Below are 17,237 nucleotides of genomic sequence, written 5' to 3' on the forward strand. Positions count from 1 at the left end.
ATATGATAACATATTGAATATCTTATTACTTATTTAATCGTACAGATTTTTAACACATAAGTAATATATGTTATAAAATATGTTAGATGTTTTACATTTTATAAAGCGTCTTATCTAATAATAAAATAAGGTGTCTCATATTCCATACAAGATATCTTAAATATAAGATATTTTGTATAATTTGATAAAATATAAGATAAGCGATCTTCCATAAAAAATTGTATTTATCATATTTACAAATGTTTACATCAGAAGTCTATAGTTTTGCAAAATGTTGTCATTGCGTACTCCATGGTAACAAAAGGTCACAGGGCATTACATGTTTAGCTTGGATTTTAGTAAGAATTATTTTGTATATTTAGTCAGTAAGACATTGCCTGGTCCATCCTTGTTTTCATTTGCCTGTTACCTAACACTAAATTCATGGAGCACTATTTTTGTCTTATCTACAACTAAAATATTTTAAATTCGTTGTTTTATTATTAGCACGTGGTAACCCACTTACGACACTTATAAAATACGTTATAAAAGGGAACTAGTCTTAGTCTTAATATGATTCTAAGTACTCTTACGGGTCCTCGCCACGACATATTCGCCATATTACACATATACAGGACCTTTAAAAAACTAGATTCTATGTACTGTGGCTGTGGTATACTCTGCACAGCACAACACAGGATTGGAACCAACAATACCGCTTTCTCCTTTCGCGGGCCCCATCACAGAAATCAGTTTGCTTTACGGCTACACTGTGTCTCGATATCTCACACACACTACTGCTTTTAATTTTGGAGGAGTTGTGTCTCGTGATCAACAAGAGAGAGGTTCATATCTGTGTGTCCAGGCGCTGTTTAAGGTAAAACCCATTTTTACTCTTCCTGTTAAATAGTATATAGGACATATTTTCAGTTATTTCAATGTAGACGTTCATACGAATAGTTTCATTATTGATTCGCATGTATTGTAGCCAAGAAGAGAATGTCGGCCTTTGTATAGCACTCGATCTGGCAGCAGCGAGGAAGGCCACTTTGTATAAATTCAGTTTTAGATACATGTATCTCTCCCAAACCTTCATCTATCCATATTTAATCCAATCCCAGTTGGTACAGTGGCAGACTGATTGTGAAATATTTTTCTTTGTTCTATTTTTTGTTTGTTTTTGTTTTATTGGGGGTTTTTTTGTATCTTTTTTTTATTGATTTTTTTATCGATTTTTTTAGCCTTAGATCCCTCGTATAAACATTCCCAATATAAAACAGTTCATTGTGTAAATATTAATATTGATTTGTAAATGGCATCTGTGTAAGGCACTGTGGTTTCTATTTTTCATTGTTTGTCCCATTTTTAAATGTTATAAAATTATATATTCTAGTTTAGGTTCAGTATCCATAGCGAACGACAGCCGGATATTATAGCACAAAGCATTAATTTATATCGTGAGAACAAACAGCAATGCGTTAATCAATAATTTGATACCATACACTGTTGAGCTTGAAAGCTGCATTGTATGACGGTATAATATCACACACGTGTGGTATAGTGTGCATGCGTGAAGAATCCTTCACTACACGTGGACTACATTTCCTTCACGCATGAACAAATCATCTCCATCCATCCCGGCCTTGTAGTGTAATTCCATTCTCCTTCTTTCTGCCCATTTATCGAAAATCCCTTCCCCGCTTCCCCATGCATCGACTATGCCGTCCTCATTCCTACATTGTCTACCCCGGCCTCTCCCTTACCTATACATTGAAAATGCCACACACTCTCTCATATACCCATTCACATGTAATCCCCCCCTTTACAACGACTTTCCCACAACAACACACACACCCTACTTCGCCTCTTCTCGCTTCTCAAAACGTGACAGTCTTATTTTCCGTTTCCCTCGTGATCAGCTTCCCATTTCTCTCATCTCCCTGTATCCAACAACGTCGGCTGTTCACCTCTCCCCTTTATACCACCAATCCTACACAGGGAATGCCGTTACGTCTCATTGCGTTTTACTAAAGAACTGGGTATTGTGTTACCGTGTGGTGTTATGCAGGTGCCTGCGATACTTTTATTGAAGGTGAACTACCATGTTCACCTGCTTTCCGGTTTTATTTCGTTCGTTGTTTGCATCGGCCTATGATAGTACACAATGAAAAGATATTTCATACCTTCGTTTCATTCGTTAAGCTGTCTAAGTATACCGGAATTGCAGCCCATTGTGTATTGTGAAGGTCATATGAGTACCGAGTACGAAATTCCCGAGCTTTGTACATTACACATGTAATTCGTACGACACTGCACTCGTGTCAGTTAGTGTAATGTCAAGCTAAATAATGTGTGCCTCATGCACGAGTGTCCGCACGAGTTATGTGCCCCTGGTGGTTTGGACGAGTGTCCGTACGAGTTATGTGCCCCTGGTGGTTCAGCATCGTTATAGATCACCCTGGTCAGAAATATATCGGGTACGTTTATAATGGTCAGGGTCGTAGTTCGAACCAGGGACCCCCTAACCTTATACTAGACGGATTATCTGGCCAACGTAGTCCGAGTCTCCTCTGGTCCTTGCACCAGACTTGGACATTATGACAAATACTATGCATGGCTACTAGCCAACGGGAGTTCCAGACAGGTGCAGCTCCGCCATGTCGTAAGATTTTCCGGCTGTCAACAAATACTTATATCTATTCTCGCAAGTACATGTAGTTAGGCCTTTTTTTCATCATGGAGACATTGTATATTCCCCAACCCCACATCACATGAGCCATTGACATGCACCAGACTTCCGTTTCTCGTCCTATCTCTCTAACATCGTTTGTCTGGTATTTAATCCCCGGTGTGCGTGCAAAACACCGCAGTTGATGCTCGATAGATGGACAGCTTCTCTGCGGGGTTATCGGGGTCACTAAGCCCCAGTTGTCATGGAGTCCAGCTGCTGTGTCAAAATTAACCCAAACGTTATCTGATCAAACTCGGGTTCGTAACGAGTCCTTTCTCATTAACATAATCCCCTGTTTTATACGGCAATGATGGACCTGAACTGATCAACTCGTATTCAGTTGAGGTTCGCTACACGGCGTTTACTCATAGGATATGGATACATTTCATTGAGTTGATATTAACCGAACTTGTTGCCATGGTAATATTTCTTCTAGAGAAAACATAATTAGTTAATTAAGAAATGGACTTAACAGTTTAGCCAATACAATGGATATGAAATAGTTCATACATGTAATATAATCTTGTTCAAAGATATGGATGGGCGCTGATTTTCCCATCTCCGAGTTCAAGGGTTCAGCTGTCGATTTTTATATTCTGGGTGAAGTTTTTGGATTTTGAAGATATGATTTCCCTAACCGTTAATAAAAATGTTCGAGGACAGCGTAGTCGTTGTGTATTTATTCAGCCCTAAACTATTTATTATACAAGATGTCCAGTTTGTTTCGAAAAATTCTCAAGTAAAACCGTGTAAGCAATTTTACTTATAATTGTCACCAACTGAGGCGTTAGGATAGCTAGAAAAACATTATTTGGTATGGATCTGTTTCACAAAAGAAAGGCAAAACTATTGATAATCAACTAGGAATCACTTGTGTTGTTATGTATTGTGAAGTCGATATGTGAAATACAATACAGATGTATATATAGTATCACGGATTTGAATTAGTGTAAACAATATTCTAATTTAACTTTCATGTCCAATTATCATATAACGTTTGTGTTGTACATGTAGCTAGGGGATAGAAAAACACACATGCTTTAAGCTTTCGTTAATACTCTAAGCACCTGATAATTCAGGACTTATAAACAGTGTTTAAAACTGGTTACGAAATGTCATCCACTGTTTGAGTACATATCCTGAAAAAAATAAAGTTAGATTTAATCGGTAGGATTCCTGCGTATTACCTATAGGGCGTTAAAGTGTCCTCGAACTTTGAGACAAAAAATGTGTAACTTTAGTGTATAGAAATGATACGGAAGTGATTTAGGTTTCGGTTTAGACTCCTGGTGACCTTGACCTTAATAATTGTTGTCATAAAACGACTTGAAATGATGGACGGTAAAATGTTTCCGCCAAATATATCAACACGTAAATTTGACGTAATTTATCTAAACGGGGAAAAGGTGGACATCAAAGTTTTAAGAAGTGACCGTTTACCTAATGTATCGGCAAAGATTTGACTTAATAAAGGGTTTTAGACACAAAAAGGTTAAAGTTGTCTATAGTTTGGTTTTCTGAAAAGCCAGTCAAATTACCCTCACACTCCTGGGGTTGTGTATATACACGCTGAGATACAGGGCATGGTATGGGTCCATCTGGACAACTGACCTAGATGCAAGATTTCATTCTGATAACGAGGTCGGTCAGCCTCCTACGTCACAGGTTCACCGCTGAGGAGATGATAGTATAACTAACGTCATAAACACCCAAATGTGTGTCGCATTAAATCACTATTTACACACTATCTACCAAAGGTTTTGTGATGTGGGAATATTTTACATTAATATATTGGGTTACAACAGTGAATTGGTTACATGTACTCCAGTGATGACCCGTTATTCATTAAACAACTGTATTAAATTCAACTTTATTCCTTAAGTTTTACAACTTATTGGATAAAATAGTATATAACATTAATGGACAAAGGCATCCACTCTTACATGATTTGTAATTCAATAAGCTAATTTGTCAGATTTGTTACAGGGAAACAGAAATAATCATTAAAAATGAAAAAATCTTTCCTTTAGTTTATTTGCTAGTGATAAATATTTTCCTAAATTGTTAAGTTCTTTTATATTTTCTACTTTGAGTAACTGAATACGTTTAAACATACTATATAGTATTTAAAATGATATGTTTTAATCAAATCAATACGAATGTCTGCGTAACATTTTCACCTCTTTGAAGTTTCCCTCTATAAATGCATATAACAAGGCAGATTCTAGCCTAGTGATACTGGTGAGGTGAACCAGATGACGCGTCGGCCCACGTGACCACCTAGCTCATTAAAATTGTTCAGCCAGCAGCAATATCCCCCTACTGGCCTAAAATAGATAAACAGCTTTGTAAGGCGAAATAAAACCTGTGTCAGCCAACATTTATGGGGTCGGGCTAACAGAAAATGGAAAAATACCCTATGTGTCCAAAACCCTATCTATGGCCATTTAACCACTTAATGTTTGGACACGTGAATTGTACGTAATACCAGGACAGGTTGGACTGATATTATGATTTCTAGATGTGTGCTTATGTAACCACGTAATGTATGGACACGTGGATTTGTCGTAATACGTATGGACGTTAAACAACCGAACGTATGGACAGATTATAGACTGACATAAGTTCTAGATGTGTGCTTATATAACCACGTACACACGTGAATTGGACGTAATACCAGGACAGGTTGGACTGACATTATGATTTCTAGATGTGTGCTTATGTAACCACGTAATGTATGGACACGTGGATTTGACGTAATACGTATGGACCTTTAACCACCTAACGTATGGACAGGTTGGGGTGACGTTATGAGTTTTAGATGAGCGCCAATGTAATCACATAATGTATGGAATGTCGATTTGACACAAAGAATTTCGGTTTGGTGTAAATCAAGCTCAATTACGTTATTATTTGGACAGGTCGATTTGAAAAATGACTTTTGGACTTGTGATTTTGCAACCGCATACAGTTAGGCGGGTCATTTGAACGTTTTGAGTCCTGGGTATGTACATCTTACTATTACATACGTATGGACATTTATCCACTGAACGTATGACTTGATGTATTGAACTTTTGACGTGTGTTTGTAACCTCATAATGTATGAATAAATTGAGTTCACTTTCACGGCTGGATATATGTCTCTAATGTACATGTATTTGATGACATTGCCGAAAATATTTGACCAAGGAATGTATGTTTCGACAATTGTTGGTCACAGATTGCTCACTGTGTGCATACGAGCGATAAGTGTGACTGGCGTGGTCGGGGAGGGGGAAGGAGGTCATAAGTTCAGACGCAGGTGCTACTGTCGGTACCTAATTAGAAGTGACCTGTTATTCATGTTGTTGGCTAGCCACTACTTTTCCGTTCTCTAAATTAGTACGGGAACTAGACCTGTGGGTGACTTCTCTTTCAAGGTCAATATCGATGCACGTGCTGTGGTAGTGTACTGGGCTCACAGGGGCTTGCTTTCGTGATTATTATAGCGGGATTGACATGACTAACACCCGTGCTCTCTCTGTAACAAATCAATTAGAGAGAGAGTTTGTCTCCCGACAAGACAAGTATCGATGCATGCATTGCGGCAGTGTACACATATAGTTCTGCACTGCACCGAGAGCCGTATGATGTAATATTGATACTACATGAGTATCTATAACCCCGGGTTTCCTCTAACCCTGACACCAACTTTGAACATTCTGACAGATAGATGTCTCTGGTCCGGACACAAAACTTGAATACTCTGACACATCGAGGATTTCAGGCCCTGTCAGCAAACTTGAACATTCTGACTGATAGATGTCTCTAGACCTGACACTAGGCCCTGACACTAGACCCTGGCACTAGACCCTGGCACTAGGCCCTGACACTAGGCCCTGACACAAGGCCCTGACACTAGGCCCTGACACTAGACTTGAGAAATTCTAACAGATAGATTTATTTAGGCCCTTACACTTGACCCTGACACTAGGCCCTGATACTAGGCCCTGATACTAGGCCCTGACGCTAGGCCCTGCCGCTAGGCCCTGCCGCTAGGCCCTGCCGCTAGGCCCTGGTACTAGGTCCTGACACCAGGCCCTGACACTAGGCCCTGACACCAGGCCCTGACACTAGGCCCTGACACTAGACTTGAGATATTCTAACAGATAGATTGATTTATGCCCTTACACTAGAGTCTGACACTAGGCCCTGACACTATACCCTGACACCAGGCCCTGACACCAGGCCCTGACACTAGACCCTGACACTAGACCCTGACACTAGACCCTGACACTAGACCCTGACACTAGACCCTGACACAAGGCCCTGACACTAGACCCTGACACTAGGCCCTGACACTAGACCCCTGACACAAGGCCCTGACACAAGGCCCTGACACTAGACCCTGACATTAGGCCCTGACACTACGCCCCGACACTAGACCCCGACACTACACCCCGACGCTACGCCCCGACACTAGACCCTGACACTAGGCCCCGACACTAGACCCCGACACTAGACTTGAGACATTCTAACAGATACATGTCTACCAAACATCCATATATCAGATTGTCCAAAGTCTGGTGTCAGAGTCATAGGAAACTCGGGCTGGCTATAATGAGTGCCCATTTCCTATGCCTGTGCTCGGACTTAATCGGTATACAGTAGTACTATATACTATCGTAATATTAATAATAGTTGAAATATTTGTTTAATGTTAAGTCTACAGTGTGTTTTGTATGGAAACCACAACGCGCGTGTGGAGAAAGGCCGAGTGTGTTACATGTTGACTGGTTCGTCGTGTAGCAAAGTCACAGTTACTGACACACAAAAGACAAAATTGACCACAACAAGTGCATAACGCCTGACCAACGTGGACAAAGGGCAAAGCTAGGACTGGTCAACCTCAACAAAGTAAAAAATCTAGGACTGACCAACGTGGACAAAGTGAAAATCTAGGACATTGTCAACCTCGACAAACAAAAAATCTAGGACTGGTCAACCTGGACAAAGTAAAAATCTAGGAATGGTCAAGTTAGACCAAAAATAACAGTCCAGCTTCGATAGAATGAAAATCTATGACTGACCAACGAGGACAAAGTAAATATCTAGGACTGTCATTGTTGACAAGGTAAACATTAAGGGTAGTCTACAAGGACAAAATAAAGATCTATGATTTGTCAACGCGGACAAAGACAATCACAACGACAGCAAACGTGGACAAAATCAAACTCAACGACTGACTGATGTCGACGAAATCAAGTTCAACAACAGGCTGGCTAAAGAAATAACTTAATGACTAAGAAAGCAACGATTGACTAAAGAAACAACAGACTTGACCAAAGAAACAACAGACTTGACCAAAGAAACAACAGACTTGACTAAAGAAACAACAGACTTGACCAAAGAAACAACAGACTTGACCAAAGAAACAACAGACTTGACTAAAGAAATGAACAGACTGACTAAATGAGCAACAGATTGACTATTTGTAATGGCTTGCCAACATAAACGCAATATATGTACACTATACATTAGTGACACAAACTGTGTTATTTTAAAGACCACCACCAATCTCTACTGTATTTGCTCAACGGATACAAAAATGAACTTCACCACCTATTGTGACGTCGACATTTCATTGTTCTCATCATCGATAGCATTATTGGGCCTTTGTCCATGTCATTTCAATTTGAACCGAGATGAACTTTTATTTGAATTGACCTAGTTAGGATGCCATTGATTTGGGAGGTCGACCTAGATCCCCTGGAGGTTGACGGGTGTTGAAACCATATTATGATCTCGGGAGGGTCGTTTTGGTGTTGTGAGCTGCGGGGTTTCATTGCAAAGAACTTAACAAAAGGTCATGCCGACAAATCTGTCACTCACAAGAATCAGCCGTGCAGGCCAACGTTTTAAATTCTCACGGGTTCTCTCTTGAGGTGAACAAATCTGAGGAACTGGGCCTCTGGGAATCAAACCAAGCACAGTGGTAACTACGGCAAATCCAATGAAACTTTATATGGCATTAGTAATTTTAAACGATATTTTTACATGACCAGACAGTTTAAAGGACAACCTGACATTCAAAATCAGTAGATAGACCCTTCGTTGCTGTTAAGTGACGGAGGAAATGTCGCTGTTCAAATTATCGATGCCTATACTTCCGCCATTCCCGACGAAATGCTACCTGTTCGGGTTGTTTTTTTCAAATCACAGAGCTTTGTTTGGACACATACTTTTGAAAAGCTGATAGTGGAATGTGTTTCATGTTTTAGGTTTGTGGTAAACCTTTGATGGCGTTATTTTGTTTACTGTCAGAAAAAACACCAGTGGATAACAAAGACAAAAGTCACATGATACATAGATAAGCATATCGGGTTTAAGTTTTTACTTAAAAATACATACACCGTGAGTCACACATGTATGAATTCTTCCAACTCGACAATATACAGGAAGATTTGTAAAATGTAACATTCTTTTATGTAAACAGACATATTCCACTTTTATTTTCCGTTACTAATGAATGCAGTTTGGTTCTAAATATTCAATAAATGTTTAACATGTTTTTCTTGAAATTTCAGATAATCCATGGCTAACCTTGACGATATTCTAAAGAAGATTGGGGAGTTCGGCCGATACCAAGTATGGCTGTTCGTCCTGCTGTGTTTGCCATCTACCAGCAATGGTTGTTATATGATGATGATGATTTTGCTGGCATACACACCAAAGCACAGGTCTGTATATACGTTGTTCACACGGTATGAATACATTGTATTTGTAGTCAGAACACACATGGGTCAAACTATTTTGACTCCCCGAGACGAGGTCCATTTCTCGAGACAAAATAGCATAGATTTTGTGTGCATACCCAAAACACAGATCTAAGAGCTAAATGTATGAGGTATATAACAAGCTTCTGACTGCGCGAGACTAGGCCGAAGTAGCCTAGTGTTTTGCGGTAAACCTGTTTATACTCAAAACGTAGACATCAAAGTACAGATACCACTATGGAGTCAAAGTATAGTGTTGAGGTACATATGGAATTTCCGACTGAGGCCTGATAGAGGTGAAAAACACAGGAAAAAATCTACGAAATTGAATACTAGTATCCCAAAATTGCGATATTTTACATAAACGATATGGATAGCATCGTTGGATAAATATGTCCTCCCACCTTTTAATTGATTAAAAAAATTGAGACAAAGTCTTAAAAAAACCCAAGCATTTTTGGTCTACAATCTGATTTCAGTAATGTTTTTCCCTTGAGGGAATTAGTCAACATGAGTGCTTTAATTTTCAACCTAACACATCGCTCCTTAGACTTGACAAAAGGCGTGCAGATATATATGTGCTGCTACTTGATATGGTACACGCGTTACCGCGTATAACAATATTTTGAAGTTGACATGCACCCAGTTACCTTGCTCTGTTCCCCAAATGGGTATAGAACATAACCGAATCTTGGCCGAAATGATTTCTTGTCTTGGTTACAATGGGAATCCGAGACTGTTTGTGCCTCTCGTCGACATGTTATGACGATAATCGCTCGTCAAAAGAAATTAAATACATGTATCAATAGTCGTGAGCAAGGCTAATCTGACAAAGGCTAATGTGTTTCTGCTAGACGTTAGTTAAATATTCATTTTTTTGCGTTCTGGTGTCCTTTATCCCTTTAATCTATTTACAGCCGTGTAGAGCTATCAACTCCAAATCACATGCAAATAATATTATATGACGTTATTTGATTGTTATTTTGAATTATTGATCCACGATTTTCGTATACACACCGTCAAAGCTTTGTTTCAATCATTAAGACGATTCTGCTTTTTAAGAAGCTCTTAATGTAAATAAACGTACAAGAAAAAGCTTTCCAGATCATATGAATTAAACATTTTAAAAAGAATCTCCGATATTTAAATTATTTCACGAAATACTGATTGAAGTCTGATACTGTATGGCCACAATAGATTTAACTATACTTGTATATGACGGTTGTTGGTGATTACATAACCTAGCGTCAATATATCTATTGATCATTTAGACAATAACATTCATATTGTCGTTAATCATTAATACAATCATTGATCACCCTGTGGTTAATTATATTCAACTTTAATCAAGTCAGAAGATAGAAAATATAGTCCCTTAAAATCACGTAGCTCTGGACGACGGACGGACAATTTCTGACAGATGGTCGTCGAAAAAGAGCAGTGTATTCAGGGTATGAATATTCGTTCTGTAATTGAATGGTAGCAAAAAACACCAATAAACTTTTGGTAAATAAGCGATGGAATATTTTGGCAAGTATCCATGTAAAGGTTTAACATCCGTTAGCCGAGCCAGTTTTATACGCTCTTTCTTATCTTATTTTCATCGGTTTTCGAAAAAAAAAAATGTCCATAGATTTCCTTGATCAACAGCCAAACATACATTTCCTTTCGGGATTGTTATTAGTTGCCTTGTCTACAGAAACTGACACCTACCTATCACTCGAGTCACTAAAATGGTTTTGACGCTATGAATGATGAACCTAATGGTTTCACACAGTCTATAGCGTACTTTATGGATTTCGATAGTAAACAAGGGGTTTGTCAATGCTGCCGACAATGGATGAGAGTCTATCGCAGTTTTACATTTAGATGTTTAAATATCCAGTTACAACATAACCAGCTAGTGAGATGTATAACAATGGACCATTGTTGTTGTAGTCGTACTTTGTATTACACTGTATAAGTATTATACATTTACACTATATGTTTTGTTAGTGTTTAATCTCTCATACATTTTACTACATATACACTTATATATCACTTATTATACACATACATTGTATTACATGTTCTGTGAAAAACATCAAAGTGTACAATGTTTTTACCTCTAATGTACACTGTACTACATATTGTACTTGTCTGTACACTGTACTACATATTTTACTGGTCTGTACACTGTACTACATATTTTACTGGTCTGTACACTGTACTATATATTGTACCTGTCTGTACACTGTATTACATATTGTACTGGTCTGTACACTGTACTACATATTTTACTGGTCTGTACACTGTACTACATATTTTACTGGTTTGTACACTACTACATATTGTACTTGTCTGTACACTGTACTACATATTGTACTGGTCTGTACACTGTACTACATATTTTACTTGTCTGTACACTGTACTACATATTGTACTGGTCTGTTCACTGTACTACATATTTTACTGGTCTGTACACTGTACTACAGATTTTACTGGTCTGTACACTGTACTACATATTGTACTTGTCTGTACCCTGTACTACATATTTACTTGTCTGTACACTGTACTACATATTGTACTTGTCTGTACCCTGTACTACATATTTTACTTGTCTGTACACTGTACTACATATTTTACTGGTTTGTACACTACTACATATTGTACCTGTCTGTACACTGTACTACATATTTTACTGGTCTGTACACTACTACATATTGTACTGGTCTGTACACTGTACTACATATTTTACTGGTCTGTACACTACTACATATTGTACTGGTCTGTACACTGTACTACATATTTTACTGGTTTGTACACTACTACATATTCTACTGGTCTGTACACTGTACTACATATTTTACTGGTTTGTACACTACTACATATTGTACCTGTCTGTACACTGTACTACATATTTTACTGGTCTGTACACTGTACTACATATTCTACTGGTCTGTACACTGTACTACATATTTTACTGGTCTGTACACTCTACTACTTATTGTACTGGTCTGTACACTGTACTACAGATTTTACTTGTCTGTACACTGTACTACATATTGCACTGGTCTGTACACTGTACTACATATTTTACTGGTCTGTACACTACTACATATTTTACTTGTCTGTACACTGTACTACATATTTTACTGGTTTGTACACTACTACATATTTTACTGGTTTGTACACTACTACATATTTTACTGGTTTGTACACTACTACATATTTTACTGGTCTGTACACTACTACATATTGTACTGGTCTGTACACTGTACTACATATTTTACTGGTCTGTACACTACTACATATTTTACTGGTTTGTACACTACTACATATTTTACTGGTTTGTACACTACTACATATTGTACTGGTCTGTACACTGTACTACATATTTTACTGGTCTGTACACGGTACTACATATTTTACTGGTTTGTACACTACAACATATTTTACTGGTTTGTACACTACTACATATTTTACTGGTTTGTACACTACTACATATTTTACTGGTCTGTACACTGTACTACTTATTGTACTTGTCTGTACACTGTACTACATATTTTACTGGTCTGTACACTGTACTACTTATTGTACTTGTCTGTACACTGTACTACATATTTTACTGGTCTGTACACTGTACTACTTATTGTACCTGTCTGTACACTGTACTACATATTTTACTGGTCTGTACACTGTACTACTTATTGTACTTGTCTGTACACTGTACTACATATTTTACTGGTCTGTACACTGTACTACTTATTGTACCTGTCTGTACACTGTACTACATATTTTACTGGTCTGTACACTGTACTACAGATTTTACTTGTCTGTACACTGTACTACATACTTTACTGATCTGTACACTGTACTACATATTTTACTTGTCTGTACACTGTACTACATATTTTACTGGTTTGTATACTGTACTACATATTTTACTGGTCTGTACACTGCACGACATATTTTACTGGTCTGTACACTGTACGACATATTTTACTTGTCTGTGTACACTGTACTACATATTTTCTGGTCTGTTCATTGTTCTGGACGCCTTTCGTGTTGTAGTTATACAAAGGACTTGCTTTTTATTCTGTTGTACAAAGTTATAATATATATAATCTAACGACTGCCTCAGAAAGTGGAGGTTTTCTAATTTAAAGGTAAATCAATAGCCTCTACCTGTTTAATGGTTCTGATTTTTTTCAGACCAGGGTAACCTAGGGTAACTTGATCTCATGCTGACACGATGGTATGAGAGGATTAGTGTTTCTCATTCACTAGCTTGGTGTTCACCCTTGTTAAAGTCCTTTGTCTGTAGTGATTGATTTAAACACCGTCGAGGTAGTTCACCTCATAGATATACAGATATCGGAGTCTGTAATCATGTCGGAGTTACGCTCGGTAACATTGTCCACCATACCAAATCGGCATGGGGATTTGTAACAGTCTGTACATGGACCTTTTCTAGTGTAGATATAGCTAGTGTTTTAGGAGGCTATATCAACATTCGGTAAAATTAAACTCGTCCATGTTCATTATATAATATTAACAGTTTCTAAATTCGTGTGAGCAAGTCTTTATATTCTTCTCACAAACATGTCTCGGTGTTTACAAACAATCGCCATGCTTAATTTCCGTATGAACGTCAAATTATATATTTCACGATATGCTAAGTGTTAAATTATTGCAAGAAATACGATTTGATATGAATTAATATTCACACTCATTATAATAGGTACAAATACACCTAGAGTATAACCAATATCTGACAAAACTCAGTTTTACACGGTGAAATATGATTTTCTCAGGAATTGATTGATCAGATCAAACTCATATTCTCGTCAAACGTAATAGCATCTTCCCACATTGATGAGTCCGTTTGATAGCGCTGTACAGACCTGCGTTGTATAACTGTTTGGGGGGGGGGGGGGGGGGGGTCAACGTCCTCTTACGGCCAGGGCTTGTGTCTGGGTTCAGTGGAGGGGATCCCTTGATGTGGAATCTGGTACACAAAAACTACGTCAGACACAAATATAACAGCAAATGTGATATTCTATCTTGATTTTCCATAGTTTTTATGACCAATACCATACTGTATCTCGTTGCTGGTTTGGTTAGGGGGTCAACGTTCTCTCAAAGGTCAGGATCATATCATACCTTATCTTGGTGGACACCAATTGAGGAAATAGAAATGAGAAAAAAAGACAGAAATGAAATTATAGATTAAAGACCCTCAACCCAGTGGTAACAATGGGATTACCTTTGACTTGACTTTGGTACTTTCAATTTCATCTAAGCAGAGGACAAAAACATCCAGTTTTGCAAGGGTTCCGCTCTAAGTTGCCTTCTTCGAGCACATTAAGTGATCTACAGCAGGTTAAGGTGATATTGTCATTAAACAAAATGCTATATTTAAGTTGACATCTTAATACAAACATAAACCTTTCGTTACAGGTGTAAAATCCCAGGATACGATAACGACACGTGGACTGTCCAGGGTGACTACCATTCCAGCCTCATCAACAAAACCATTCCCGACTCGGAGGATTCGTTTTACGATTACGACAGATGTCATGTGTACCGGTACTCAGGGAATGCCACGGATGCAATCAAGTCTAGGTGTTCCGCTTATGTGTATGACAAAGAAATATTTGACGAAACCATCGTCACTAGAGTAAGATTTACCACAGTTCATTCACTTCCTATTGACAATTAACGTGAATTAACATACTAATGTGAAGCTGTATCAAATCAGAATCTTGTATATTGTTTTATATTCCCTGCCAAAGCAGAAACGAACCGCCATTTTAAGTTGGGGATTATTTTAATGCTCCTCGTGCCCTTATTTGCTATTTAATATCTTCCCCTCAAAATGAAACTCCCAACCCCTCAATCTCACACATGCCGAGATATCGGTCTGTTCACCATCGTTAAAGTCTCCAATATGTTTGATATTTTAGGGAGATCTTGTATGCGATCAAGGTATGAAACCTGCCCACGCGCAAGTCGTCTACTATATAGGTGTCATGGTCGGCGATCTCTTCTTCGGACAGTTGTCCGACAGGTAAGTTACTGCATTGACTTTCAATCATTATAAGGACAATGTCACAATTATCACTATTTAAACTCATTTTGATTATGCAAACATGTGCTTCTAGAGAGTATTTTAAAGTAATATTTTGATTGTGGTTAGGAATTGATCATAGTAATTTTCCTTTTTTTTTATAAACTGAAATGAAACCTTCGTGCTACTGTTTGTACTGTATAACATTTAGTTCGGCAATAATGTATTCTCGCTAAAATGATAAATCCTTTTTTGCTTGTTCTGCTTCTCCTTTGGAATGCATCGCATTTTGCCTTGGGTTTAGCAGTCTTTAAGCACAAAAGGTGGTTTGTTCATGATAATGACCGAGAAAACTCGTATTCATAAGAATTGACAGCATCTGCGTGATAACTGATAAAAAGTGTGACAATAGGGGACTTGTTTTTTAATATCAGCTAATTATCTGTATTATCAGAAAGACAGTCTTGGGTGTGTCTAATAATATCGTGTCCAGGTGTTGGCATTTCAGTGGCAGTTTGAAGATTCTGTCTTCACTTCTGATTGGTACTATTCTATGAGATCAGTCACGTGAGATGCGTGCGCATCATCATCAGTCATAAGGCGTGCTTTGTTAGCAGATCGAGCAGAAGGACCTTGTTACTTCTGATTTTATCTCACTTATATCGGCAGTAATTTAACATAAATTTACCCAAAAGGCGCTCGAGGGTGTTGTTAATTTCCATAGTGCTGCTGTGATCAAGTGTATTGATCAGGATATTTGCCGTCCTGGCTATAATTGTATTGAAGTGTTACGAGGGGCTCTAATTATACAAGGACGTAATTTAAAAAAAAATATTATCATAGTGATGTTTTGATTTATTGAACGCCAGATATACATTTATTAAACATTATACAAACGTGAGACTCGCTTTGTTAAATAAATAAAAAATGCCTGTTCAGGCTCTGTTATACAAGAACTCTACAAATAACAAATTGTCTTTGCGCCTCAAATACAAAACCTCTTCCAAGTGTTTTTGCTTCCATAATATACAAAAAATGTATACTTTTTTTATTGTATCAAACATAAACTTTTAAAATGTTTTCCCATTTTGTTATACAAATTTCTACAGATATTTCCCCATTGTTTTACAGTATTGGCCGTAGTAGTTATACAAATCTCTACAGATATTTCCCCATTGTTTTACAGTATCGGCCGTAGTAGTTATACAAATCTCTACAGATTTTTCCCCATTGTTTTAAAGTATCGGCCGGAGTAAGACGTTGTTAATTACTTCCGTTGCCCTCCTTGTGTCGTCCGTCGGAACAGCCTTCGCCCCGGAGTTTTACAGCTTCACAGTCCTCCAGTTTATCGTGGGCGCCTCCAATCACGGAATGTTTGTCCTTGTCTGTGTCCTCTGTAAGTATATGTTCGTCCTCATACTGTACAGTTAGTAATTTTAACGGGGGATTTAATTTCGATTTATTCGCGGTCGTTAAATATGCCGCGAAATTAAATCGTGTTCGGTAGAGCTTAAAACAGTTTAACAACTGACCACATCGCCGAATACTGGATGGTCAAGTCTTTGTCTGCTCCATTGCTCTCATTGTCTTGATAATGAAAACGGTCATTTTCGATAGGTCATCAAATCAGTTCACTGATTGTTTGTGATTGAGATATAGTTCAGTCCAAAACCTTTTTCTGTACTGTTCTATGTCTATATATGTATAGTACGTGTATAG

The 17,237-nt window shown here is 38.0% G+C and overlaps 1 protein-coding gene across 1 annotated transcript in view; it reads left to right on the forward strand.

Annotated features, from left to right (window-relative positions):
- The first annotated feature begins 730 nt into the window (after nucleotides 1-730).
- Nucleotides 731-17,237, forward strand: part of LOC117332654 (organic cation transporter protein-like) — a 32,727-nt gene continuing 16,220 nt past the window's right edge. Inside the window, exons 1-5 of the mRNA XM_033891642.1 lie at nucleotides 731-856; nucleotides 9,278-9,430; nucleotides 14,909-15,128; nucleotides 15,415-15,518; nucleotides 16,760-16,914. Of these exons, the coding sequence (XP_033747533.1) occupies nucleotides 9,285-9,430; nucleotides 14,909-15,128; nucleotides 15,415-15,518; nucleotides 16,760-16,914 (625 nt within the window). The 5' untranslated portion in view covers nucleotides 731-856; nucleotides 9,278-9,284. The remainder of the gene's footprint in view (nucleotides 857-9,277; nucleotides 9,431-14,908; nucleotides 15,129-15,414; nucleotides 15,519-16,759; nucleotides 16,915-17,237) is intronic.

Source organism: Pecten maximus, chromosome 8 (assembly GCF_902652985.1).
Source record: "Pecten maximus chromosome 8, xPecMax1.1, whole genome shotgun sequence".
In the NCBI taxonomy this organism is placed as follows: domain Eukaryota; kingdom Metazoa; phylum Mollusca; class Bivalvia; order Pectinida; family Pectinidae; genus Pecten; species Pecten maximus.